This window comes from Globicephala melas, chromosome 3 (assembly GCF_963455315.2).
Source record: "Globicephala melas chromosome 3, mGloMel1.2, whole genome shotgun sequence".
Lineage (NCBI taxonomy): Eukaryota > Metazoa > Chordata > Mammalia > Artiodactyla > Delphinidae > Globicephala > Globicephala melas.
The window spans coordinates 144,565,800-144,592,215 of record NC_083316.1 but is presented as its reverse complement, the minus strand read 5'-3'; the positions used below and the strand labels follow the sequence as shown (position 1 = coordinate 144,592,215).

At 36.5% G+C, this 26,416-nt stretch overlaps 1 protein-coding gene across 4 annotated transcripts; it reads right to left on the bottom strand.

Annotated features, from left to right (window-relative positions):
• Window positions 1-400: 400 nt before the first annotated feature.
• On the bottom strand, window positions 401-26,416 carry SPDL1 (spindle apparatus coiled-coil protein 1). 4 transcript variants are annotated; one of them, XM_070045224.1, is made up of 12 exons: window positions 26,278-26,416; window positions 21,666-21,837; window positions 19,708-19,884; window positions 15,127-15,321; window positions 14,131-14,280; window positions 13,933-14,031; window positions 13,746-13,856; window positions 11,636-11,776; window positions 6,584-6,687; window positions 5,796-5,983; window positions 3,528-3,867; window positions 401-1,072 (listed from the first exon to the last, which is right to left on the bottom strand). In XM_070045224.1, the coding sequence occupies exons 2-12, from the start codon at window positions 21,822-21,824 to the stop codon at window positions 925-927; spliced, it is 1,812 nt and encodes a 603-aa protein (XP_069901325.1). In that variant the 5' UTR covers window positions 21,825-21,837; window positions 26,278-26,416; the 3' UTR covers window positions 401-924. The 4 variants fall into 4 exon arrangements, with proteins under 4 accessions (XP_069901325.1, XP_030685834.1, XP_030685836.1 ...); XM_030829974.2 differs by lacking the exon at window positions 401-1,072 and having other exon boundaries at window positions 1,102-3,867; XM_030829976.2 differs by lacking the exon at window positions 401-1,072 and having other exon boundaries at window positions 1,102-3,867; window positions 26,290-26,411.

Below are 26,416 nucleotides of genomic sequence, written 5' to 3'. Positions count from 1 at the left end.
TTTTGGACTTGAACTGTGCCGTCAGCTCTTCTTTGGGTCTACAGCCTGCCAGCCCACTCTGTAGATTTTGGACTTGTCAGCCTCCCTATTTATACAAAATGCAGTTCCTTAAAATAAACTTCCAATACATCCACTTAATGTATACATGAAATTAAGTTATAGACAAGGCTATAATCATTTACAGGAAAAAGTCTTTATTTGTAAAGTTTAGAATTGAAAATATATATTGTGTGTGTGTCTGTGTGTATATATATATATATATATATATATATAAAAATTATATGTACCAGGGAATTAAGAATCCCTGAAGTTTCTTTTTTCTTCCTTTATTCCCTTTGATAACATGCTATTATCCATACAAAGTAAAAAAACAAAAAGGGGATAAATTATAGCAGTTTTATTTTAAATTTCAAAATTATTTTTTTCATGTAATTGAGACAAAATTTAAATCATGTATATGAATACAAAGATGAACATATGTGCTTTACACGCTGACAAAATCTAGTTACAATATAATATATATTTTTAAACCAAGTGTTCTATTTTCACGACACAGTGAAAAACTACGTTCATAAAAATGTACATAGAAAAATATAATAGTTAATGTGTTCTCTTTTCAAATATATATGGCTCTGAAGGTACTTTAAAAATCTATATACAATGTAACCAATAAATTTGTAATAACACTTTCCTTCAGCTAATGGTTTCTTCACTGTGATTCATAGTTCATCACTTAGGGAACTCTCCTGGTTAGAATCACAACCACATTTTGAATGTTTGGTGAAAGGAGCATGAAAGTGCCAGTTCCTGGCACAATGAGTAGAAGGAAATAAGCTACAAGATGGTATACTTCAGATAAAGACAATCTTAACTAACCTCCAGAGCAATCTTTTGGGCAAGTGGTACCTTACTCTTATTAAGTCTTTACTGCTGAGGGCACTGGGTCTCTGGAGTTGATTTGGAGGACACGTATACAATAGGGTGTGATTTCTTACAGGTTGCCTTTTCCAATTTGCTTGCAGTTTCTTTCCCTTCTTTAACTTCTGTTTGAAGCCTTGATTCAGCAGCTAACCTACAGGCATTAAAGCATCCACTCTGAATTCAAATGTGGTTAGGAAAAATTAAAGAAGAAACAATCCACCAGTATAATGGACCTCTTAATGAGACATGGTGATTTTTTTTTTTTTAGGTATATAAGGAGAAAAATTATAGTTGACTTCAATACCATTAAAAAAACTAAGTCACTGCTGCACTAAAAGAACCTTTTTATATCAATAGACTTAATTTTTCAGATGTCTAAAGAAATGTCTTTAAGGTTGAATAAAAAGCCATGGCAAGGCCTAAATTAAAGAATTAAAATATAATGAGGGTGCCTATCATGATAAACACAACTAACAAAAAAAATTTTAATGCTAGAGCAGTATTTTAATGTTAACATGACTTACAAAAGGCAAACGCAAGACAAAAATTAACAAGGAATCCTGGGCTGCATGAATAGACGTCTATTTATCTCATTAAAAAAACTCAAATTGAATTTCAACTAGCAAAATAATAATTTAAGAAAAAAAAGTGAAGAGATATTTTAAAGTGCCTATAAGGATATTTTATAACAAGAGCATCAATTAAATTTATAAAGCATGCAATAGTGAAGTTCCCAATAAAAGCCGTATTTATTATTACAATATTACCATAGGATTGTGTGTCTAAGTTAAGCATGCAGAGAGCAAAAGGTTGGAAACATCTAAAGTTAGCAGATGGACACACACACACACACAAAAACAAATGTTTTGTTATTTTATTTGTTTTTGTTTAGCAAGACAAAAACATTCCAACGTGCTACTTGAGTCAAACAAGTAGCTAAATACATTTGCTTAAATAATTTTTATCAAGCAAAAAAAGGCAGAAAAAGAAATGAAGACAACGTAGATAGTAAGGTTTGCACTGATCATTTCTGGAAATTCACCTCCAGGAATATACAATGGTCAAAACACACATACACAGTGAATCACATATATACAAGCATAACCTGTTGAATTCACTTCAGAACTACTCGAAACCATGTGTGTATCAGATATCATTCATTTAAAGCTGCTTCTTCCTTGAGAATATTAAGCTTTGATTTTATGTGACTTATAATGTGATTACATAAAATTTCAAGAAATGGAGTAATACATTACTCCTATTACTAATTCTAATAACTGCAATATTGTTGAAGTGCTTTCTTTGTTGAATACTGTTTAGTAGCACGGAAGACTTGAAGACAAATCAGATAAAACATACAAGAAAGCCCTTTTACATAAGGTGGGCTATGTCTTACCATTTCAATTCGAATGCATACTAGTAAAATGTCTTATTCTGTACCCCTCCATCAAAGACTGACCCTGGGAATACCTTAAAGATCTCCTTTCATAGCAGACAATCCAAGCTAACTATTTTCACATCAATATGCTTAATTTTTAGAATGTCTATTTATTTTAATTACATTTTTCATTCCACTGCATAAAGACATCCTTCATCTTTTACCATCTTTTTTTACCTTCTCCATTTTCCACATTCACTTCTTTTTTGCCCATTCTTGGTCCTGCCACACACACCTGCGGTACGCGGGCCTCTCGCTGTTGTGGCCTCTCCCGTTGCGGAGCACAGGCTCTGGACGCGCAGGCTCAGCGGCCATGACTCATGGCCAATGGGCCATGAACGGGCCCAGTCGCGGCATGTGGGATCTTCCCGGACCGGGGCACGAACCCGTGTCGCCTGCATTGGCAGGCGGACTCTCAACCACTGAGCCACCAGGGAAGCCCAAGAACGTGTTTCTTATACCACCCTAACCTCACTGTACCTACCTTTTCCTTCCACTCACTTCTCTTACCTTCTGCCTTCTATTATTTTAATTTTTTTTTTTAAAGGATAAGGTCCTTAAAACATTAATTCCTACAGACACACGTCTGACACTTCCTCTTTTAGTCACAAACTCAATTATGCAGAAACTAGAGGCTTTGAAGTTTGGGTGTAAATTGAAAATGAATTACCTGTGATATTTTAAAATGTCAGAATAGGTATTAAAGCACATTCTTGAAGGCTTAGGATAAACAATTTCGAAAGCCATAAAACATTTCACCTAACAGTTTTTTGGAAGGCTGAATTTCTTAGACTAATGGAAAGCCCTTTTAGGAGATAAGTTAATTTTTTTTCACGGCAACTCTTGAACCAGGAAAAAAATAAAACTGTACATTTATTCAAACCAACAAAACATTCAAAGAGGTACTAGACTGGGGTATTTCTGCCTCATGACATAGAAAAGTGTTACTTTTTAAAACAATTCCCTTATTCAGGAGTCCTTTTCCCCTGTAATCATTTTAGTCTTTCTTAAAGTTTTAGAAAATCGGAAGGTAGGCAGATGAAATTGGGGAATTATACTGCATGCAATACTAAGAAAATAGATAAAGAAACAGATAGTGCAGTTCATGCAGCGATAGAGAAGAGATGGAGAAGGCTGCTCACTGCCTTGAAGGAAAGAGGACACTGACCTGGGAGAGTTAGGGGTGTTTCCACTTCTTTCACTTAAGGCTTCCGACTCAGCTGGAACTCCTATAAGTTTCACACATTTCTTTTCCTTCCTTGGCTGAGGACCCACGGACAGATTTTTGTAAGGAGACAGAATGACTCCTGATGTGCTTACAGAAACTGTCTTTTCCAATTGCAAGTTATCTTCTAAATTGTTAGGACAGGACTGTACCTCCTCTTTCTTAGGTGGTAATCTATAAACTTCTTCCTCAACAGCACTGGTGGTACATACATCGTTAGGGGTGGTGATATCCACAGGAAGTACCTCACGCCTCTTTTTGAGTACAGGCACTTCAATTTTCTCTGAGAAAAAAACCAATTAAAAATAGACCTAGTCAATAAATCACACAATCAACATAAGGTAAAACTAGTTATAAATGTATTTTTTTCCTTTCCTTTTTTCCCACTTCCATTCCTTTAAAACCCATTCATCTCCTTACTGAAATACATTGTCTTTAATCCTTTCTTTTTCATGGATTCCAGTAACTATATCTTTTCGAGGTTATCTGGCTATAAATTTTTCCTTAGGATCTCAATATATTTGACTCTCTAGGAATGAACACTTAAATGTTCTCTTCTAGGGTTATGATAAAAGTTGCATGGGGCTTCATAAGATCTCACCATGGAAATCAGGAAGGATATAGTGGCGAAGAGTCAAGGAATCCAGGTACTAATCCTAGTGCTAACAACACTCTGCAGCTGGGTGACCTTGGGAAAGTCCTTAACCTCTCTGAGCTTTGTATTTTCTTTTTTTAAACCTTGAATAATAATAGTCATCATTTATTGAGCAACTACTAAGTGTAAAGCACCGTGTTAATGTGCTATATGCATTCACATTTAATCTAAGGCGTGAGCTTTGTTTTCTTTACCTGTAAAATGGGGATTAAAAGCACCCATTGAGTGAAGACTCAATACTGTGTCTTATAAGGATTAACATAACATCATTCCATCCCTTATGCGGGTCCATATACATAGTCACAGAATTAACTGTTCTAATACCTTTTCTGTACCCCCATACCAATGTGTCTTTCATTTTCAATATCAAAATATTGGTGAGGTTGGAGAAACCATGGTTGAATGTGGGGCTGGTGTTCCTGTTGGTATCACTATTGTTTTTAAATCAGTATTTTCCCTTTCTCTAGCACTGCTCCTTTGAAATCCACACCATCTAGATTCATTATACTTCCTCCTGCTTGCTGTATTCAGTTCACAGCAGACCTTTGAAATTTGAAATGGATAATTCTTAATCAGGACAGGCTATTAATCAGGGAAGGGAGAAAGGATAAGGGAAAAAGAAGCTTTTTTAAACTATAAAGAATCCTTATTATTGCTGACAACCTCCCCACTATTGTTGAGAATCACTTCAGTCACTGAAATAATAATGAAGAGAAAGTTGTAGGCATGTGAACAGTATAGGGGCTGAAAAATCTATAACCTAAAACATGTAACAGAACTTTTTTTTGGTCTAAGAACCATCACATTCTTAGACTCTTTTATTTTGGGCCTTTTATTTTTTAATTTACATAATGTAAAATCACTTTTTAAAATGTATCATATGCAGAGCCTACATGCTTAGGCTATTTCCTATCTCAGTGATTACACTTGATAGTTGTCCTCTAATATCCGTCCTGCTATTCCTTAATAGAATCCCAAAGATTTAGTTGGGAACATGGACCCTGAGAATCAAGGCTGAATTTCTCTGCTACTCCTATAGGCAGGTAAGGCCATGTAACTAAATTCTGCTCAAGGAGATATATGTTGATGAACAATGCAAAAGAAGCCTAGATCCTGACATTGATCAGTCTTAGAATGCCCCCTCCAGACTTTTATCAGGGAGAGGAATAAATACCTATCTTGTTTAAGTCTCCATTATTTTAAGTTTTCTATAAACATTAGTATTAACTAATATAGCTCTCAAACATCAGTTGCCTCAACAAAACTGAACTCTTTGGTATTATGTAAGATGCTGCAATCTTAAATGGAAAAGTCTCAAATGTCAAGGTTCTACTATACAGATATCCAAAAAGAATACCCATTATATTCATGCACATCTAGTACCCAGTTTCTTTGAATTTTCCTACACATTTTGTAGCAATAAATTTATTAAATACAGATACATAGCCAAATTAGTTTGTAATATGATGTGCATAACGCTGTAGCAAGGAAAAAAAAATGATATGATCTCTCAGAGCTTCTTGTGATAGAAAAGACAAAATATGAGACATACATACCTTCAGGTTCATACTTCAGTTTTAACTCATCTAGTTTAGCTCTCAGTTTCATATTTTCACTTTGGGAAAGCTGGAGGCACCTTTCATTCAAAAAAAGTTTTCGCTCAATATCCAGAGCCCGCTGGCTCTCAAATAATGCTTTCATTCGCTGGATGGACAATTCACCTTTAGTGCTTTCATTCTCTTTGCTATATTAATTAAAAAAAAAAAAAGAGAACCAAGGAATATTAAAATAACACAATAAGCAAGTGTAATAGTTACTACAAATTATTTACTATATTATATATTTGAACTCTTAGTAAAATGTATTTCCCTGGGTTTTTAGTAACAAAGAAACAATAAGCAAAATAAGCTTTTTTATATTTAACAATAGCAGTTTCAAATTAGAAAAACAATCTCATTTCAAAGGAAATGAACAAAGGGGGGCATATTTTCCACATTTACGCATGTATAAATAAATTCCTTTAAGTTTTAAGTTACATGATATTTATTCTTTAAAAATTTAGACTATAAGAACATTTTCTACTTTAAAGTTCTTTTTTACTTACTAATCTGAAAAGCTTTATGAAAAACATAAAGAACTAAAAACATTTCATTATTCATTGAAAGTATTTTTCTTCAATAACCAGCACTAATTATATCTTGAATAAATCTCATTTGCTACACAGAGGTATTTCTGTTGCCATTCCTTTCTGGAATTTTCTTTTGGCAATTTAAAAATGAAACTATAACCACTTATTATAAGCAAGTCAAAAAAGTCTCTGTCTTCCCAGGCCCCCAACACTTACTTTAAGTTTTCAAGCTTTATTTGAAGTAAATCTGTGTAATAGGTGTCATCTTCCAGAGCAACAGAGTTGGCTGAAGGCTTAGATTCCATACTTTCATATAAACTCTAAAGAAAACAATTCTTATTACTTAAAATAAGTAACAAATTAGGTTAGCATAGGTTTATTAATAATAGTATCAGCTACCACTTATTGAATGCTTATCATATGGCAGACACTGTGCTAAGCACTATCCACTTAACTCATTTACCTTCTGAAGTAGGTACAAGAATGAGCATTCCTCTCCTACAGATGAGGGAACTGGCTCACAATGCTACAGGCAAGTAAACTGAGAAGAGAGAATCTGAACGCAGATCTGTCTCCAAAGCCTATGGTTCTAAGTACACCTGTATCCTCCCTCTGGTTTCTCTCTTCTGGCTTTTAAAATGGAAGAAACAAATACTCACAGGGTTTAGTTCTGGCCTTTATGACAAAGCCATAAATTACAAAAATATAAAAAAGAGTGGAGATCCTTACAGTTATTTTTGGTGCCCACTCTTCTGAGATTCTGATGGAATCTCTGTACAATTTCTCTAGGGGAAAAAAAAATGTAACTCTGCTTAAAAACCTGTAAACAATTTCAGAGATTGCAGGTAAAAGCCCCTAATTTAAAGCTGTAATTGTCAAAGTATAGTGCAGAGTCCACTAGTGAGCCACATACACCTGCCAAGAGATGTTTTGCAAATTTAACCAAAATTGCAGTCCTTTCAACAGTTCTTACAAGAGAAAGAAAGTTATATAAACTTAAAATTTTATGATACACTAACAGCTACAATTTAGAATGCCTAAAAGGTTATTAATGTTTACAAAATTTGTCATTTGTAAACTTTAATTAATTCTTTAGTGTGAAGATATCTGTGCTCCCTAAGTTAATTTATAAATTCAATGCAATCCTAATAAAAATGCCAACAAATTTTTTTTGGAGCTAGACAAGATGTTCATAGGGAAAAACAAACATGAAAGAATAGCCAGGAAAAATGCTGAGAAAGAAAAGCTATGGTGGGAGAATAGCCTTACCAGACAAAACATACTATAAAACCTCTAAAATTAAAAGCATGAGTCTGATGTGCAGAGAAGTAGGCCAGTGGAATAGAATGGAAAATCCAGAAATAGACTCAAGCATAAATGGATATTTGATATATGGTATAGGTGTCCTATTAAATCACTGCCACAGGAACTTCCCTGGTGGCACAGTGGTTAAGAATCTGCCTGCCAATGCAGGTGACATAGGTTTGATCCCTGGTCCGGGTAGATCCCACATGCTGTGGAGCAACTAAGCCCATGTGCCACAACTACTTAGCCTGTGTTCTAGACCCCGCGAGCCACTACTGAACCTGCATGCCCTAGATCCCATGCACTGTAAATACTGAGCCCACTCGCCACAGCTACTGAAGCCTGCGAGCTCTAGGGCCCATGTGCTGCAACTACTGAGTCCACGTGCTACAACTACTGAAGCCCGCATGCCTAGAGCCCATGCTCTGCAACAAGAGAAGCCACAATGAGAAGCCTGGACACTGCAACGAAGAGTAGCCCCTGCTCGCCGCAACTAGAGAAAGCCCGCGTGCAGCAACGAAGACCCAATGCAGCCAGTAAATAAATAAATAAAGTAAATAAATAAACAAATCACTGCCACCGAGATTGACTTCTTAATAAATGATGCTGGGACAACTGGCTAGTTATTTGGAAAAGATAAAACTCAACTTATATCTCACACTATACACAAGAATAAAATTCAGTAGAGATCAGATCTCTAAATGTAAAAAGTGAAACTGTACAAATACTACAAGAAAACGTGTTAAGTCCTCTATACACACAGGCAAATAAATACACCTATAAAACAATGATATGCACTATGATACATTATTGCCAGCGGGAATCTAAATTGGTACAAGCCATGTGGAGGAGTTTGGGAACATCTAACAAAACTATGTATTAATTTACTTTTTACCCAGCAATTGCACTGTAGGAATTATCCCTGATGATACATCTACAACAATAAGGAAATGCAAATCTATGCAAAATGTACTTTGTAGCACTATATATAGCACTGTATATAACTGCAAAATAATGGAAATAATCTAAATACCCAGAAACAGGAGAATGTATGAGAATCCATACAATGGAATTCTTTGTTGCTGTTAATAAGAATTAGGAAGTCTCTCTAAACTGAGATGAAGTGATTTCCAGGTTAAAGTTAAATGAAAAAAAGGAAAGTATAAAAGACTATCTGTGTTATTGCTACATTTTGTCCAAAAAAAAAAAGGGAGAAAATAAAGCCTATATAAAGCTGCTCTTTTTGCAAAAAGAAACAGCATGAGTAAATCAGAAACAAATGAAATTGGCTACCTAAAGGGGTGGGGTGGAAACAGCATAGGAGGGATGGGCAGACAGATATGTCTCTGAGTGTATCTTCTTTATAGTTCTTTTAGAACCTTGTTAATGTTTCACATGGAAAAAAGTATATACATAAATTCAACAAGGATGGATGGAGGGCAACAAAACAAAATAGAAACAGAAACAAACTTACCTAACTGTATTTCAGATGCATAACACACTCATACCAAAGAGGAGTAAGGGAGGAGGGGAAAAAAAACCCAAGTTAACTTTTGAACACAGTATTTTGACTATATACCCTCAGGCTAAAAACAAAAAGAACTACAAACAAATCCTGAACTTCAGTGAGTAGGGTAATTCTGAAACTATCAATATATGTATTCTAAGAATGAGTAAATAAGCAAATATATTGAGGACAATAACCGCCAGGTTTTTCACTGGTGGGTAAAACGGGGTAGGCAATGAAGCCTGTGGTATCAGATTCAAACTGGAGTTATTAAGTATGAAATCAAGGTTTTCTTATGTGTATATATATATATAAATACATATACTCACACAAACCTATTCACACAAAACATTCATAAATATGCATATAACACATACATAAATACACTAAATATATGCACACAGACTTCTAGTTCTGTCTGCTAAAAGGGTCTAGAAGTGATAACATTCCAGTAGCAATAAGCACATCTAGTGCCCATTTCTTGGTTTCTAAGTGCCATTGTCCACTTAAAGGAACCCGTGCTCCTTGCAGAAATGCTGATTCCAAGGCTGGGGCAGGTGAGCTAGGAATATCTTGTTGTGCCAGAGTAAGGAAGCATTCCTGCTGGCCAAATCTGGGCGATCAGAGTAAATAAAGAAGTTACAGACTACAATCCATAGGATAAAATAAGAATTCATGAGGCTATATGATATCAATAAATAAGCGAGGAGGAAAGTTCTTTTCAATCCCTTTATTATTCTTCTAACTAATAAATGTAGAAGGAATGATGAAATGATCATTTGGCAATCATCACAGAACCTGTTTCAGGCAAGAATCATCAATGGATGTTCAAGTATAAGGAAAAACAGATATATACTTGGTATAAGTAACTCCCCCCAAGATATTTATTAATTACAAAGGGAAGAATCATAACCGTACACTGGAGAAACCTGCTGGCATAACCACAACCAATCAAGGTTAATATAACCAGTTACGGTACAAACAGACATTATGTGCCACCTGATGTACACATTGAGAAGGGTATAATAATACTCCTGTAGTTTTCCATCAAAAATACATAGCCTGAATCTAATTATATCACACACACCCTAAAATGAGAGAAAATCTACAAAGCAAACGGCTGTACTCTTCAAAAATGTCAAGGTCATAAAAGTTAAAGAAAGCCTACAGAATTGTTCCAGGTTAAGGGAGACTAAAGAGACTTGGCAATTAAAGACAACATATGGGGCTTCCCTGGTGGCGCAGTGGTTGAGAGTCGGCTTGCCGATACAGGGGACACGGGTTCGTGCCCCGGTCTGGGAAGATCCCACATGCCGTGGAGCGGCTGGGCCCGTGAGCCATGGCCGCTGAGCCTGTGCGTCCAGAGCCTGTGCTCCGCAACGGGAGAGGCCACGACAGTGAGAGGCCCACGTACCGCAAAAAAAAAAAAAAAAAAAAAAAAAAAAGACAATGATCACAGATTGGACCCTAGAAAGGAAAGCATTTGGGTATTTTTGTTTTCCAAGAAAGACATTAGTGGTAATTGGTAAAATATAAAAGGCAACTTAGCCAAAACTACATATCAATGTTAGCTTCCTGATTTTGATCATTGTATCAATACTACGGTTATGTAAAATGATAAGCTTCAACACTGAGGTACAACATAAGGGTTAAGGGGTATCTGGTTTGCAACTTACTCTCAAATGTTTAAGATAAAAATGTACACACATGAGAGAGAGAAAATAAAAAAGCAGATGTGGTGAAATTGATAATTGGGGAATCTGGGTGAAGGGTGTATAGAAATAATTTCATGACTTTTCTGGGACTTTGAATTTATTTCAAAAAATTTTAAATAGCGTATTAAAGACCTCTATGAATTCCAGTTGCCACATAATATTGGACAATGTGACAAAAGTATTACTATGCATCCATTAAAAAACAGAGGTGGAGAGCACCGAAGAAGAATCAATTACTGTAACACTCAACAGGAGGAACAAATCTCACTGACAGAATGTTGAGTGGAAGACAGAAGCAAAAGAGTATGTAATGAATGATTCCATTTATACGAAGTTCAAGAGTATCTGTACATGTAAAGCTGATACAAAGTTAGAAGGTGGGAGGACTCACTTAAAAGGGACATGACAGTGCTGCTCTGGAGTGCTGGAAGTATTCTATATCGTGAGCTGGGGAGTAATTATAAGGGGGTATATGTATGTAAACTATGTATGTATACATATGTATACACTAAAGATATGTATGTACACTAAAGATATGGGCACTCTGAGTATAACTGAGTTACAATTTACAACAGCAACAGATATGAAAAGCATAAAGAAACTAGAAGAAAACATTAAATATTGGTAAATCTCAACGGAAATTATACGTTAATTACATAATAAAGAAACTCGTTCAAGTTAGAAGGATTAAGATACTCAAACCAAAATTTGGCTGTGTTTTTTAAAGGTGTTTATACATACCTTAAATTTCTCCAGATTCCTAATTTCACCTAAGAGATGTTTAATTTCCCCATTCTTCTGCTCCAGCATGGCAAGTAACCGTTCTTGCTGTTCAAATTCAGCTTGAGACCCTTTCATTTGTAGCAATGTGGCGATTTGTAACTAGAAAAAAAAAATCCCTCCTCCCATAAAAATTGAGTGGGGGAGAGGAAAAGTCTGATAAACATAGTTTCGATACAATTCATATTTTATACTATATTACTTTGACCTCATTTTGGAAGCTAAACTAATTAGCTATTTCTAGTCTAATACTAGACTAGAAAAATTTGAAAACATTTTATACCAATAATCTAGTTAGACATAACTCTTTAGTACTTATTTAGACTACTTATGAGTGATAGTTGAAGTCCATAACAATTATTTGTACTTCTGTGAAACATAATTGAGCTGCATGGCTGTGGTCTGGAAGCACATTACTTATGCAGTAAATGAGCCTGGCCAAATGCTGTGCTGTACTCATCATATGCACTCTCATTAAGGGTCTGAAGCAGTTTCTCAAAAATTTTGATTAACTTCAGTAGTATTAAGGGGGGAAATTATTAAGCTACTCACATTCACAAATGTTCGATTCACAAAGAACAAGGATGGAAAGCAAAGGTAAAAGGCAATCTAAGGATACTGAAGCAACCTTTAATACAAGTATAAATTTATTTTGTAAGAGCAGCAATCAACTTACCTTATTATGACTCCACCTAAACTTGGAGTTACACAGCAATCAGAAGGAAATTAACTAAAATCTAAACCTAGCAATCCTTTCTGCCTTTGGAAATTTCTGTAGTTCTTAAAAAATGTCAATTAATTTAAATACATTTTTGAGTAAAGCGAGCAATGATACAAAGTTTTAGCTATGGTTACAAGTAAGAGAGAAAGGTGAGTTTTAACATTTTTAAGGACCACTCTTTGTTCCTGCTTCAAACTGGAGGCTAGACACATTTAGCCTCAGAAGATTCAGAATGCTACCTGTGTCTAAAGACAGTCTGGGGTATCACGGGAACATTCAGAGATTAATAACAGTAGCCCAACAAATACAAAAAGAAAAGAAAGAGAAAATATGAGAAAATTTACAAAGAAACAATTCCCAGATAGGGGAGAGCCTCAGTAAGCCAGATGGCACAGTTAAAATCCTTAGAAATAAAAGCCACAACTATTGTTTAAGTCAGCACTTCATTTAACTCCAGGACAACTCTAAGAGTCAAGTTGTATCATCTCTATTTTACAGATGAGGTGACTGATGCTCTGCAAAATAAAAATACTTGCTCAAGGTCACACAACTAACAAGTGACAGACTAGGATTCAATCCCAAGTTCATCTAATGCCAAAGTTTAATCATTGACCTTTCCTATTTCTTTGGTGAATCTCATCATCCTGAAAAAGAGGCGGGAAGCCTTACAGACTTCTAGTTACCACCTCAGGAGAGTTAGGCACAACAGGTCAGGGATCAGGAGTCTAAGGATTGGTACAATACTGGAATCTTTCTAACTTCAGCACGTTTTTCTGTTACCAGCTGTTTGACTGAAATGACGCCCAACAAACCCTTAAAATCAGAAGGGATTATATGCTTGACTTGAGAAACTACAAGGAAAGGAAATTCAAATTTCAGTCTATAACTAAGCCTTTGTGGGAGAATTGAAGATTTGTGAGAGAGCTAGTTTTAGTTGAAGTAGGAACCTTAGGGCTATCCTCAGAAAGAAACTAGGCCAACAGTAGGAAAGAAAAACTTTTTAATACTTGTTTTTTCCCACTCTACAAAGAAAGAGCTAATGGCAAGGCTAGTGAGTAACAATTAAAAGCTCAATTTCTCTGGCAAGGCTAGTGAGTAACAATTAAAAACTCAATCAATCAATGGATGCTAAAAATACCACTACTAAATCTACACAGAATTAATTTTTTAAAATAAAATATAAAAGGGATCTTTCATTCAATTAAAAAGTTTTTTCTAAAATCATGCAGTTCTAGAAATAATTATGTAAGTATATTCCTTGAAGGAAAAGATGCCTTCTTTGATATATTTGTACATGTAATGCTGATTCAAAATAGGTTTAATAAATCTTTGATCATAATAATTCTGTACCTTCATTCTTTGCATCTGTTCTCTATTAAATGCATTTTGCTTCTTTAGTGACTGATACTTGACTTTCATGCTGATAAGCTGACGTTCCATTGCTGCCCTTCGATCTTCCACCTAGAAAATATTAACATGTTTAATTATGCTTTTATTAAGTGAAATGCCAATTTAATCAATGGAATATTTTAAGTACCTCTGAAAACAAAGAGTTGCCTTTACTGTTAGGGTCCAAGGCTTGCTGGAGTGCCTGGTCTAGCTGCACCTGAAGATCTTGATTTGCTACACGAGCTTTCTAAGTTCAAAAGAAAACAATTTAGCTAATAGAGATTAGATTAGCAAGAAAACAATTTATTATAAATTGGAAAAGATGATGTTACTGTAATCACAACACCTCTAAGGCATTATAGTAAGAAACTGCTTCTTTCTCTCGCTCTTCTTTTTCTTCTTTAAGCCGGTCTACCTGGCGCATTAAATTAGTATTAAGAAGTTCTAGTTGTTCTTGTCTGTACTGTAGTTCGTTCACTTCTTCTTTGAGGGTGGTCTATTCAACAGGAATGGAAAAAGAAGAAACTCTCTTGAATAATCCTTCATTTAGCAGCTGTTCAGTTTATCTATCAGCAGTGGTTCACACCCAAAACTAAAACTAAGAAATAGTCAAAGGTTATAAGGTGCATAATAAAATTTTTAAAAAATTATACTCATATACATATCAACTTCCATGCTACCAACTTTTTATATTGGGCTTTTATGACACAAACTAGGATCAGGATAAATGTCTAAATTCTTCCAGAAGTTTTATTAATCTAAAAGTAAAGTCTGCCTTACATAATCATGTAACCTAAAGCTTTACTTTATTTGAAGTAATCCATCTAAAAATCCTGTAAGGCTGCCCTGGTGGCACAGTGGTTAAGAATCCACCTGCCAATGCAGGGGACAGGGGTTCGAGCCCTGGTCCGGGAAGATCCCACATGCCGTGGAGCAACTAAACCCGTGCGCCACAGCTAGTGAGCCTGCGCTCTAGAGCCCGCGAGCCACAACTACTGAGCCCGCGAGCCACAACTACTGAAGCCCACGCGCCTAGAGCCTGCAACAAGAGAAGCCACCGCAATGAGAAGCCTGTGCACCTCAACAAACAGTAGAGAACTAGAGAACTAAGCCCAGGCGCAGCAACAAAGATCCAATGCAGCCAAAAATTAAAAATAAATAAATTTATTTTAAAAAATTAAAAAAATAAAAATTCTGTAAAACATTTTTTAATTAGTTAGATCAAAGTTAGGCCAAAAAATATTTCAGCCTTAAAACTAGCTCATAAGGATTATTACAAAAACATGAAAAATATACAAGGGAAAAAAAGAAAACTCCAGAATACACATGCCATAAAAATTACCTTCATACTTTCCATTTCAGTTAGCTCAATTTGAAGAGCCAGCATCTCTGAAGAGATGCTTTCGTGTGCACGTTCAGACATTATTCTCATTTCCTCTGATTTGCAAGAAAGGAGTTCCTTCTGATGATCCACTTTGTGCTTCAGCTGCTTTTCACTAAGCCTAGCTTCATCTAGTTCGGCTTTCAGTTTTTCTAACTAAGGTAAAAAAAAAAATCACAATCTATAAATCAAAAGGTAGTGAAGGTCATCAGAACATACAATTGCAATACAAATTGTTCTGGTATCTGCAGGATAACTATTTTGGAAGGTAGTCAAGCTGAACAAGACTATTTAACTCCTTTTCCCAAAATGTTACATAGTTCCAAATCTTGGAACACTAAGAATACAGGCATACCCTGTCTTATTGCATTTTGCTTAATTGCACTTCCCAGATATTGCTTTTTTTTTTTAACAAATGGAAGGTTTGTGGCAACCCTGAGCCAAGCCGAGTCTACCAAGCGATTTTTCCAACAGCATTTGCTCACTTCCTGTCTTTGTGCCTTATTTTGGAAATTCTCATAATCTTTCCAACTTTTGCATTACTATTATATTTGTTATGGTGATCAGTGATTTTTGATGTTATTATTGTAATTATTTTGGGGCATCACAAACCACACTCATATAAGAGGGTGAACTTAATCGATAAATGTTGTGTGTGCTCTGACTGCTCTACCGAATGAATGGTCATTCCTATCTCTCTCCCTCTCCTAGGGCCTCCCTATTCAAGACACAACTCAAAATTAGGCCAATTACTAACCTTAACAATGGCCTCTCAGTGTTCATATCTCTCACTTTAAATCAAAAGCTAGAAATGATTATGCTTAGTGAGGAAGGCATGTCAAAAGCTGAGACAGGCTGAAAGCTAGGCCTCCTGCACCAAACAGCCAAGCTGTGAGTGCAAAGGAAAAGTTCTTCAAGGAAGTTAAAAGTGATACTCCAGTGAACACACAAATGATAAGGAAGCTAAAGAGTCTAACTGCTGATATGGAGAAAATTTCAGACGTCTAGATAGATGAAAACAGCCACAACATTCCCTTAAGCCAAAGCCTAATCCAAACTCTCCTCAATTCTATGATGGCTGAGAGAGGGGAGAAAGCTTCAGAAGAAAAATTTGAAGCCAGCAGAAGGTGGTTCATGAAACAGGCTGTCTCCATAACATAAAAAAAAAAAGTGCAAGGTGAAGCAGGAAGTGCTGATTTAGAAGCTGCAGCAAGTTATCCAGAAGATCTAGCTAAGATAATCACTGAAAGTGGCTACACCAAACAATAGATTTTCAATGTACACAAAACAGCCTTCCAGTGGAAGAAGATGTCATCCAGAACTTCCATAGCTCGAGAGGAAAAGTCAGTGCCTGGCTTCAAAGGACAGGCTGACTCTCTTGCTAGGGGCTAATGCAGCTGGTGACTTTAAGTTGAAGCCAATGCTCACTGACCATTCTGAAAATCCTAGGCGCCTTAAGAATTATATTAAATCTACTCTGTCTGTGCTCTATAAATGCAACAATAAAGCCTGGCTGACAGCACATCTGGTTACAACATGGTTTACTGAATATGTTAAGTCTACTGTCGAGACTTACTGCTCAGAAAAAAGATTCCTTTCAAAATAGTACTGCTCACTGAAAATCCACCTGGTCACCCAAGCAAGATGTACAACGAGATTCATATTGTTTTCATGCCTGGTAACACACATCCATTCTGCAGCCTATGGATCAAGGAGTAATTTTGACTCTCAATTCTTATTACTTAAATACATTTTATAAGACTATAGCTATCTAAGATAGTGATTCCTCTGATGGATCTGGGCAAAGTCAATTGAAAACTTTCTGGAAAGGATTCACCATTCTAGATCCCATTAAGAACATTTGTGATTCATGGAAAGAGGTCAACATATCAAAATTAACAAGAACTTGTAAGAAGTTAAATCCAACCCTCATGGATGAGTTTGAGGGGTTCGAGACTTCCGTGAAGGAGTAACTGCAGATATAGTGGAAATAACAAGAGAACTAGAATTAGAAGTGGAACCTGAAGATGTGACTGAATTGCGGCAATCTCATGATAAAATGTTAATGGATGAGGAGTTGCTTCTTATGGATGAGCAAAGAAAGTGGTTTCTTGAGATGGAATCTGCTCTTGGTGAAGATGCTGTGAAGATTGTTGATATGACAACAAATGATACAGAATATAACATAATCTTAGTTGATAAAGTAGCGGCAGGGTTTGAGACAACTGACTCCAATTTTTAAAGAAGTTCTAGTGTGGATAAAATGCTAGCAAACGGCATTGATGCTATAGAGAAATCGCTCATGAAAGGAAGAGTCAACTGATGCAGCAAACTTCATTGTTGTCTTATTTTAAGAAATTGCCTCAGTTACCACAATCTTCAGCAACCACCACCCTGATCAGTCAGCAGCCATCAACATGGAGGCAACACCCTCCACCAGAAAAAGATTATGACTCACTGAAGTCTCAGATGGTTAGCATTTTTAACCATAAAATATTTTAAAATTAAGGTATATACATTGTTGTTTTTAGACCGAACGCTATCGCACACTTCAATAGACTACTTTGGAAACTAAAAAATTCATGTGACTTACTTTACTGTGATATTCACTTTTTTGTGGTGGTCTGGAACTGACTCTGAAGTATCTCTGAGGTATGCCTGTTTAAAGGGAACGAACTTATAGCAGAAGGGTGAAGCTTTAGGGTCAGGCCTAGGTTTAACCTGTCTCACTTACATTCCTCAAATGTAAAACTGTTAAGTGATCGTACCTACCATCACTGCGTTACTGTGAGGCTCTCAACTGAGATTGGGTGGGTAAAACATGTGGCACCACACTTAACACTCACTGAATGGTTTGTTATCAATAGAAAGCTTTTGCTTGATGTCCAGGGTTCTCATTATCATCTATATTGAATTCTCTTCAATAGGGTCTCAACATTCTTAGAATATATCCTGGTATTTGTTTTCTATTTAAAAAATAAGAGGCTTCTAGCATGATTTCTTTTCCCTTTTCTATTTTCATCATGTGAAATAAAAATTTCAGCTGATTGATCTATGTTGAAATGTGGACATTCTTCTGAAAAACATCACTGAATGACCCAAACTTATTGTATGGTGAGATGATTGGGGTTTCCTATTTGGCCAAGGCTAGGCATCTTTTAACAGACAGTGACATGCCTTGTTTTATAAGCATATAAATAATCCATACAAGTAATCAGAGTAGGTCTGGATTCCTGGCCACTTTGGCTGCCGTGTGAAGAATAAGTGGTATGACAGCAATGATGGAAGCAGGCTGCCTGGATAGTAGGGGAGAGACGATGGTGAGCTGGACTGCAGTGTTATAGCAGAGATGGGTATTTCATAGCTCAAGTTCTGAGAACTTGTTGATGGATTAAATATGAGAAATAAGTGAAAGAAAGATAGCAAATAAAACTCCAAATTATTGGCACAAGTAATGTGAGAACATCAATAAGACTGAAAATATTTTTTTGAATTATTTAGTCTTTACTCCACCAAAAAGCCATCTCTATAACTGGCTTTACTTCAGACTCTGAATATTTCCTACATTACTCTTTTTTGTTTAGGTAATGAAAATTACTGCTAAACTGAAAATAATATCCAGGAAAAAAAACAGCATCATTAACAGTTATTGGTGTCTTAACTCAGAGAAACTTCAGAGAAGCTGAATTATTATTTGTCAGAGTGGTATGCAAGATGATTCTAAGTATTACATGAAAGCATATTTTGATAGTTATCTTTGACTGCATATTAGGACAAAACATAACCAGCTCAAATATATTTCATTGATACCATTACTTAAAATGAGAAAACATTTAAAAAGGGAGTCAATTTAATGAGAATTAATTAACAGTATAGGTGGTACAGGTATATATAAACATCTTAAAAGATGGTACATGAAACACAGTGAAACAGGCTTTGATATCAGACAGCCTCAGTGCAAATTTTGACTGCTAATTTCTCGCTCTATAATCTTATCCAACTTTACTCAATCTGTTTAAACATTGGTTTTCTCATCTGTTATATGGAGATAATAATGGTACCTCCCTTATGGAATTGTGTAAGAAGTGGATCATATGTATTAGTTTATCTTCAATAAACAAACTATAAAGTATCAACTCTAATGTACATTAATTTACCAAAAACTATTGGCTTCTTTTGTGGAATTATAAAGTGTGCCACTAGTTGCAGTGAAGGTTAGGGAACTAGTCTTTCTGAAAAGGGACTAGCATACTAAGCACTCTAAGCAAGGAGGTTATGCTGACCACTAAACTAAAACTCCGTAACAAATACTCAGTTGCTAAAATTAAATAATCCTATTTAATTAATAGAATGTTATTTATACAAGTCTCTTAGGTGAACTATTGTTTCTCAGTGTTCCCACTCCTAATATTAAAATGATGGAGCCCTTAATCTCAGCTGTTTTGCATAGATGTTACTAAGAAAATCTTCTATCACCTAAAGTTTACACATGGTTGCATAAGCATGAAATATTTTTGTTCTAAAACACAGAGATATCCAAACCTTATTTTTTAGTTCATTCACTTCCTGCCCATGGCTTCTGCTCAGCTGTTCTTCTAATTTCTCCAGGTGCATTTTTTGTTGTTGTTTAATAGCTTCACATTCAGAGCTCAAACTTTCTAACATTCGACTCTTGAGCTCAACTTCTCTCTGAAGTGTATATTTTTCTTGTTCATAATTCTGAAAAGAGATTCAATTATAATTCAATTACATAAAAATAACTTAAAGCCAGCACACATAAGCAGTTTTCACCTTCAGCTGAATCATTCCTGTTTCACACATTTGCTGCTTTCTAAGTAACAACCACATGTTAAATCTGAAATAACTGTAGTTAGTATTAATGTTAACCCTAGAGGTATTTTGAGACTATATTAACGTTCGTGCTAGGGATATGGTAATTGCTTCTATGTCCTGCCAACGAAGTAAAAAGTGCTCTAAGGCTGTCAATGAGTCAAGTGCTCTCTGCTAGGAAAAAAAAAAAAATTAATAGCATTTAAGTTTTCCTAGTGAGAACTATTTGGTTTGATAATAATATGCTCTACTTGTAGCTCTGAGTAAAATGAAGAAATAGTGGACAAGGTATAAACAGAAATACTGAATTAGCTCTCACTTTCAGAATGTAGTCATCTGAAAAATGTTCATAAATGTTCATAACACCACTCAGATGAATACAGTGCTAAGACAAAAGTAGTATTTAAGAGGGCTTTTGCTTACTGTCAAGAAAGTTTAAAGATAAAAAGGGCATTAGTACAAACTTCTTCAACAAGCTTTAAAAAATAACATAAATAAAACTAGATTTAATACGAGAAAATTTTTAAAAAGGGTTGCCATTAGTTTTTTTTTCCTGATATATTTAAACTTTGAGATCAAAGTTTAAATACAATACTGAGCATTTATTAAATAAAACTGACTTATTCATTCTTTCAATAAATATATGCCAAATATTAGGGATACAGCCGTGAACAAGACAGACAAAATTCCCTCTCATGTCATGTCTCTCATGACAGTGGCGGATGAACCACTCAGATGGAGGCAACAGCTCCTGTAAGGCCCATAAGGCAGGACTAGTATAGCTAAGAACAAAGGAAAGTAGTTTGAGATGAGGTCAAAGGTTGAAAGAGGTCAGATCACATGGGGATATACAAATCCAGGTAAGGAGCTCGGATTTTGTTGTAAATAAAACTGGAAGCTGCTCTTTGCTTTCAGCAGGGCTGTGACATGATCTTTTGTATATTCTTCAATGACCACTTGGCTGATGTGTGAAGAATGAATGGTGTGAATGGCAAATGCAGGAAGCAGGCAACCTAGTCAAAAGGCTACAGTAGTAATCTAAGGGAGAGATGACGGTGGTCTGAACTAGAGTGGCAGTGGTATAGATATTTTGTAGGTCAAGTTATTAGAGCTTACTAATGGATTAAATACTAGAAATAAGGGACAGAAAGATATTGAGTAAAACTCCTAGATTTCTGGCTCAAGTAACTGGATGAACGTTATTACATTTACTAAGTAAGGTAAAGAATTTTGCAAGAGCATGTTTGGTTAGTGGGCAGGGAATTAACTATTCTGTTTATGTTAAGTCTGAGATGCCCATTAGTGGGCAATTGAATACAAAATTCTAAACTTTAGGGGAGAACTAAGGACTTGGTGTAACAATCATGGGGCATTTAGATGTTACCAAAAACTATGAAACAAGTGAGGTCACCTAGGAAGAGTGCAGACAAAGCAAAGTCTAAAATTCAGTATGTAGTAAAGAGAGTGAAAATAACTTATTTTTTAAACTCAGAACACACTGAGTCAGAAAAAATATTAGAAATTCATTTAGTTCATTTCCTTTTAATGGGGATGGGTGGGAACTAGGCCTAAAATCCTCAGAAAATAAAAATAATATTAATAATTGCTGGACAACACAGATCTTCAGTAGCTAAGCACATCTTTGTAAACAGAGGAATATAGTGTCCTACCTCAGTCATGGTCATCATTTCATTACGACATTTATCCAATTGATTCTGCAACTCGTTCTGGCTCTCCACTAGTTGTAAACCATACTGTGCAGCTTTTAGTCGCTCTTCTTCAACTTCTTTGAGCTTGCATCGAAGATCTGCTATTATATCTGCCTCCATGATTTTTTCCTGTCTATTGTAAATAGAGGAAATAAAAGTACTTAAGCTTAAACAAAAAACTCCATATCAATAATAAAAGATATGTGTGTGTTTGTGTGTTGTGTGTGTATGTATATATTCAATACCACTGCAATATAAAAACACAGCATTAAAGATTTTCTTCCTGACTTTTAAATGGTCAAATTTGCATTCTTGTTCTAAGAGCCAGGTCTGACTATTTTGTTACCCGATTTTAGACCAAATCAAAAAAAAGATGAATACATTTAATTTTGCTTCTAAGGGATGCACTATCAGGAAACCATTCAGTTATTGTGTGCTAAGCTTCCTTAAATGCTAAGGTAGGATGGTCTCATAATTATATCACTATACAGGTAACCAAGTTAAGAGAACAATAAAAGAAGCCAAAAAACTTTATAGTAGCATAAATGCTACTTAAAATATAAAAAGATGGCTTTGAATAAGATTCATAAGGTAAGGACTAGCCTGTCCACAATTTTTCACAACAGTGTTAACTTCCTGAACACATTAAATGTGCTTTATTGAAAACAGACTCACTAGCATTTTCCTAGTTATTCATAAGAAAGCATGCAAAACAGGCACCATGTTCAGAGTAATTAAAGGACAATCTCATTCTAGATTTTCAAGCAAAGACTTAAACATTATATATAGAAACATTCCACTTTAACTCAACCTCACTCATCATCCTTTCCAAATTGGTTCCAGGCTCTTAGGCCAGGCTTAAACTCAGCTTTGCCTTCAAAGAGCAACAAGCCATTATTAAGTTATTCTCCCATGTCTCCAGTCAATGTAGTCATTTCCTTCAACACATACTTCTTGAATGCCTATGTGCCGAGCTCCATTCTGGGCACTTCAGATACATCAAGTGGTCAAGCGGACCCCAAAAAAGGCTCTGCTTTCATAAAACTTACCCTCCAGTAGGAGAAGACAAGCAATAATAATATAATACCTAAATGCACTAGAAAGTGGAAATGGAAAAAAAAATAAAACAGGGTAAGTAAGCTTGGAAGAGGTGGGTGTATCCTAACTAGGATAAAATTTAAAATGTGTTGAATGGGGAGCCCCTCAGGTGACTTCTGAGCAAAGCCTTGCAGAGGATAAGAGAATTAGCCATGTACTATTTAGGGAAATCATGTTCCAAGTAGAGGTGTAGCACTACAGTTGAAGGAAGTCCAAAGAATGAACAAGATAGAGTATATATAGGTCAGAGGAGATAACAGAGGAGAATATGGAGATCAGGCCATTGTAAATAAAGGCTTTAGCTTTCTACTCTGGGTGAAATGGGGCATCACTGCAAAGTCTGGAGTAGAGATATGATACATTTAGAAGGATCATTTTGGCTGATATGCTGAACAGTTTGGAGGGAAGCAAGTTGGAAGCAGAAGATCAGGTGGGATGACCGCTCACACCAGAGTGGCTGCCATAGGAGGTGACGAGAAATGGTCAGATCTAGCATATATTTTGAAGGGAAAGCCAACGTGATTTTCTGAAAAATGGAAATGTGGGATGTGTGAAAGAGAATTTTTAAATGCCTCCAAAGCTTCTGGCTGAGCAACTAGTAGAATAGATTTGCCGATAGTTGAGGCATCAAAAACTGTGGGTAAAGACTGTTTGGGAGAGAAAATAAGAGGTTTAAGTTTTAAAACATGAAATATGTCAAGTAAGCAATGGCTATAAAAGTAGGAGAAGGGTATGGGCTGGAGATATAAATTTGGGAGTTATTAGCATAAATACATGAGCTTTGTTATCACCAAAGTATGAGCATAATTAAAGAGAAGAGGACAAAGGTTGGAGCCCTGTTATGAGGTGGGAAAGAAGACCGTAAAGTATACTCAAGCATGACCAGTGAGGTGGGAGGAAAATGAAGAGCATGTGTTGTCCTAGAAGTCAATAAACAAAAATGTACTAAGGAGGCAGAAGGTCAACTGCACCAAACGCTAAGTTAAATAAGGTGAAAACTGAGAACTGGCCAATGGATTTGAATTAATGGAGGTCAATTAGGAGATGACCCTAAGAGTAGTTTTGATGGGGAGATGTGGGCCTGATTGGAGTGAATTGGAAAGAATGGTAGGAGAATAGTAGACAGCAAGCATAGTTTTGCTGCAAAGAAGAGCAGATAAATGGAGCAGTAGCTAGAGAGAAAGTAAGATCAAGTTTTTGGGGTTTTTTTTTTAAGACAAAAAATTTTTTAAGAAAAAAATAATTTAAAAAAAAATTTTAAGGGCTTCCCTGGTGGCGCAGTGGTTGAGAATCCGCCTGCTGATGCAAGGCACACAGGTTCGTGCCCCCGTCCGGGAAGATCCCACATGCCACGGAGCGGCTGGGCCCGTGAGCCATGGCCGCTGAGCCTGCGCGTCCGGAGCCTGTGCTCCGCAATGCGAGAGGCCACAACAGTGAGAGGCCCGCGTACCATAAAAAAAAAAAAAAAAAAAAAAATTAAGAAAAAAATAACAGCATGCTTGTATGACATGGGATAGATCCAGGAGAGAAGGAAAACTAACGATATAGAAACATGGAGAACTACTGGAGTGATGAATGTGCAGGGTCTGATTTTTGGACAGGAACATAAATGTTTCATCTAAAGTAAAGGAAAGCATATGGGTACACTGATAAGCAGGTAGATATAGTGTTGGGAGTCAGCCTAAGTGCCCTTCTAATGTCTTCAATTTATCAGTAAATTAGGAAGCAAAATCTTTGAGAATGAAGATGAAGGAAGAAATACAGGATTTTAGAAGCAGGGGGAAAAAAAAGGTATCCTATGTTATCCAGGGCTGCCTGTCACTGCTCTAAAATGCAAGAACTTTCCAAAGCCTGTACATGATGGGGCCAGCCACTAATTGTTGCACTAATTGTTAATAATAATTTATATTTGCTAAGGATTTGCCATTTGCCAGGCAGAGTGCTTCAAATGCACTATCACATTTAATTCTCTTAATGGACCTGAACTAAGTACTACTGTCATCAATATTTACCAAAGAAAAAACAGAGCTAGCCTCAAGACATCCCAACCAGCAATGTCCAAGGCAGCCAAAAAATTAGCTCTCATTCATTCCAAAGATTTGCTGGAATTCCTATTTTGTGTCAGGTACTGTGCTACTGCTGAGGATACAATGTGATCCCCAAACTAGACAATATCCCCGCCTTCCTGAATCTTACAGTCTATTAGTGGAAAGGCATTAAATCAAATAACTGATACGTAAAGTTACAAGTGTGATAAGTGCAAGAGAGAGAGGTATATGGTGCTGAGACTATAACAAAGGGCAGCTGTCTTAATCTGGGTAGTGGGGTGAGGACAGGGTCAGGGGGAATATGGACAAGAAAGATTTCCCTGAGGAAGTGACTTTTCAACAGATGTAATGAATGTGTAAGAATTAACCTATCAATCTGCGGAGAAAGGTAGCCAGGGTTGAATAACAAGCACAGCAAAAATGTGCCAAACATTGTGCTCGGTACTTTGCAAACATTATCTTATTTAATCCTCTCAACAACTATATGAAATAAAAGGCTTTCACCCCCATTTTACATATGTACAAACTGAGGCACAGAAACGTCAAGTAACTTACCCAGGGTTATCAGGTAGTAAGTGGCTAAATGAGATGGGAACAGGATCTAGTTCCATAGCCTGGTGCTCCTAACCACTTTTCTGTTCTGCCTCTCAGAAACGTAGCATATACAAAGCATTTAGGAGACAGGGAGCTCAGGGAATCAGGCTGCTTGAGTTCTTACCCCACTTTCACTACTCAATGGCTGCATCAACTTGGACAACTTACCCAATGTCTTGTTTTGTCATCCGTAAAACAAGGACAATAACATCTACCTAAAGGGGTTTTTTTTAGAAGATTAAACCAACAAATGAGTAAAAAGCAACTAGGACAAAATCCAACACGTAACTGTATGAGGCAGCGCTGTCCAGCAGAAATATAATGCGAACAAGACATGTCGATTTTTAATTTTCTAGGTGCCACATTTTAAAAAAAAGTAAATACTGGCGAAACTCACTTTAACAATACGTTATTTAACCCAATACATCCAAAAGATGATCATTTCAACATGTAGTCATTATAAAGATTATTAATGAGGTTACTTTTTGGTGTAGTCTTCGGATTGCCAAATGGGGCTATATTGGCTGTCGTACTGGACAGCGCAGATCTAGTGTTTGTTATCCTCCGGAGGCCCAGGCAGCGGACCCGGCTTTCCGTATCTACGCAGAATCCTCGGGAGCGTTGAAGCGGCCCAACGGAATATTGAGACCGGCTCGGAACCTGGTTTATAAGAACTGAGTTCCGCCGAAGAAGCTGTTCCAGCTGAAAGCCTGGGCGGAGACCCAGGCCCCCAGTTTCCTTAGGCCCTGCTCTCCCCTCCCCAGTAGTCCTCTCCATGCCGCTCCCCAGCTTCCCTCTTCACACGCACTTCCATCCAGGTACCTTGCCCCTACCTCTCTCCTCACCCCTTCCCCTGCTGCTGCAGCTCGCCGCGCTCAGATTCTCGACGTTAACGCCACCGCACCGCAGACACCGGCCCATTCACTCAGCAAGCTCTCGGTTAAGCGCCAGGGCTTTTTGAATGTAGTTCCC

What these genes read in the sequence shown, in the direction of transcription:
- SPDL1 (XM_030829974.2), bottom strand. Translation starts at nt 21,824, where the DNA reads ATGGAGGCAGATATAATAGCAGATCTTCGATGCAAGCTCAAAGAAGTT. An exon ending in AAATGATGACCATGACTGAG is followed by an intron (nt 19,885 to 21,665) that starts GTAGGACACTAT and finishes ATCTCTTTTCAG; the next exon opens with AATTATGAACAAGAAAAATA. An exon ending in CTTACTATAATGCCTTAGAG is followed by an intron (nt 14,032 to 14,130) that starts GTGTTGTGATTA and finishes TTTTGAACTTAG; the next exon opens with AAAGCTCGTGTAGCAAATCA.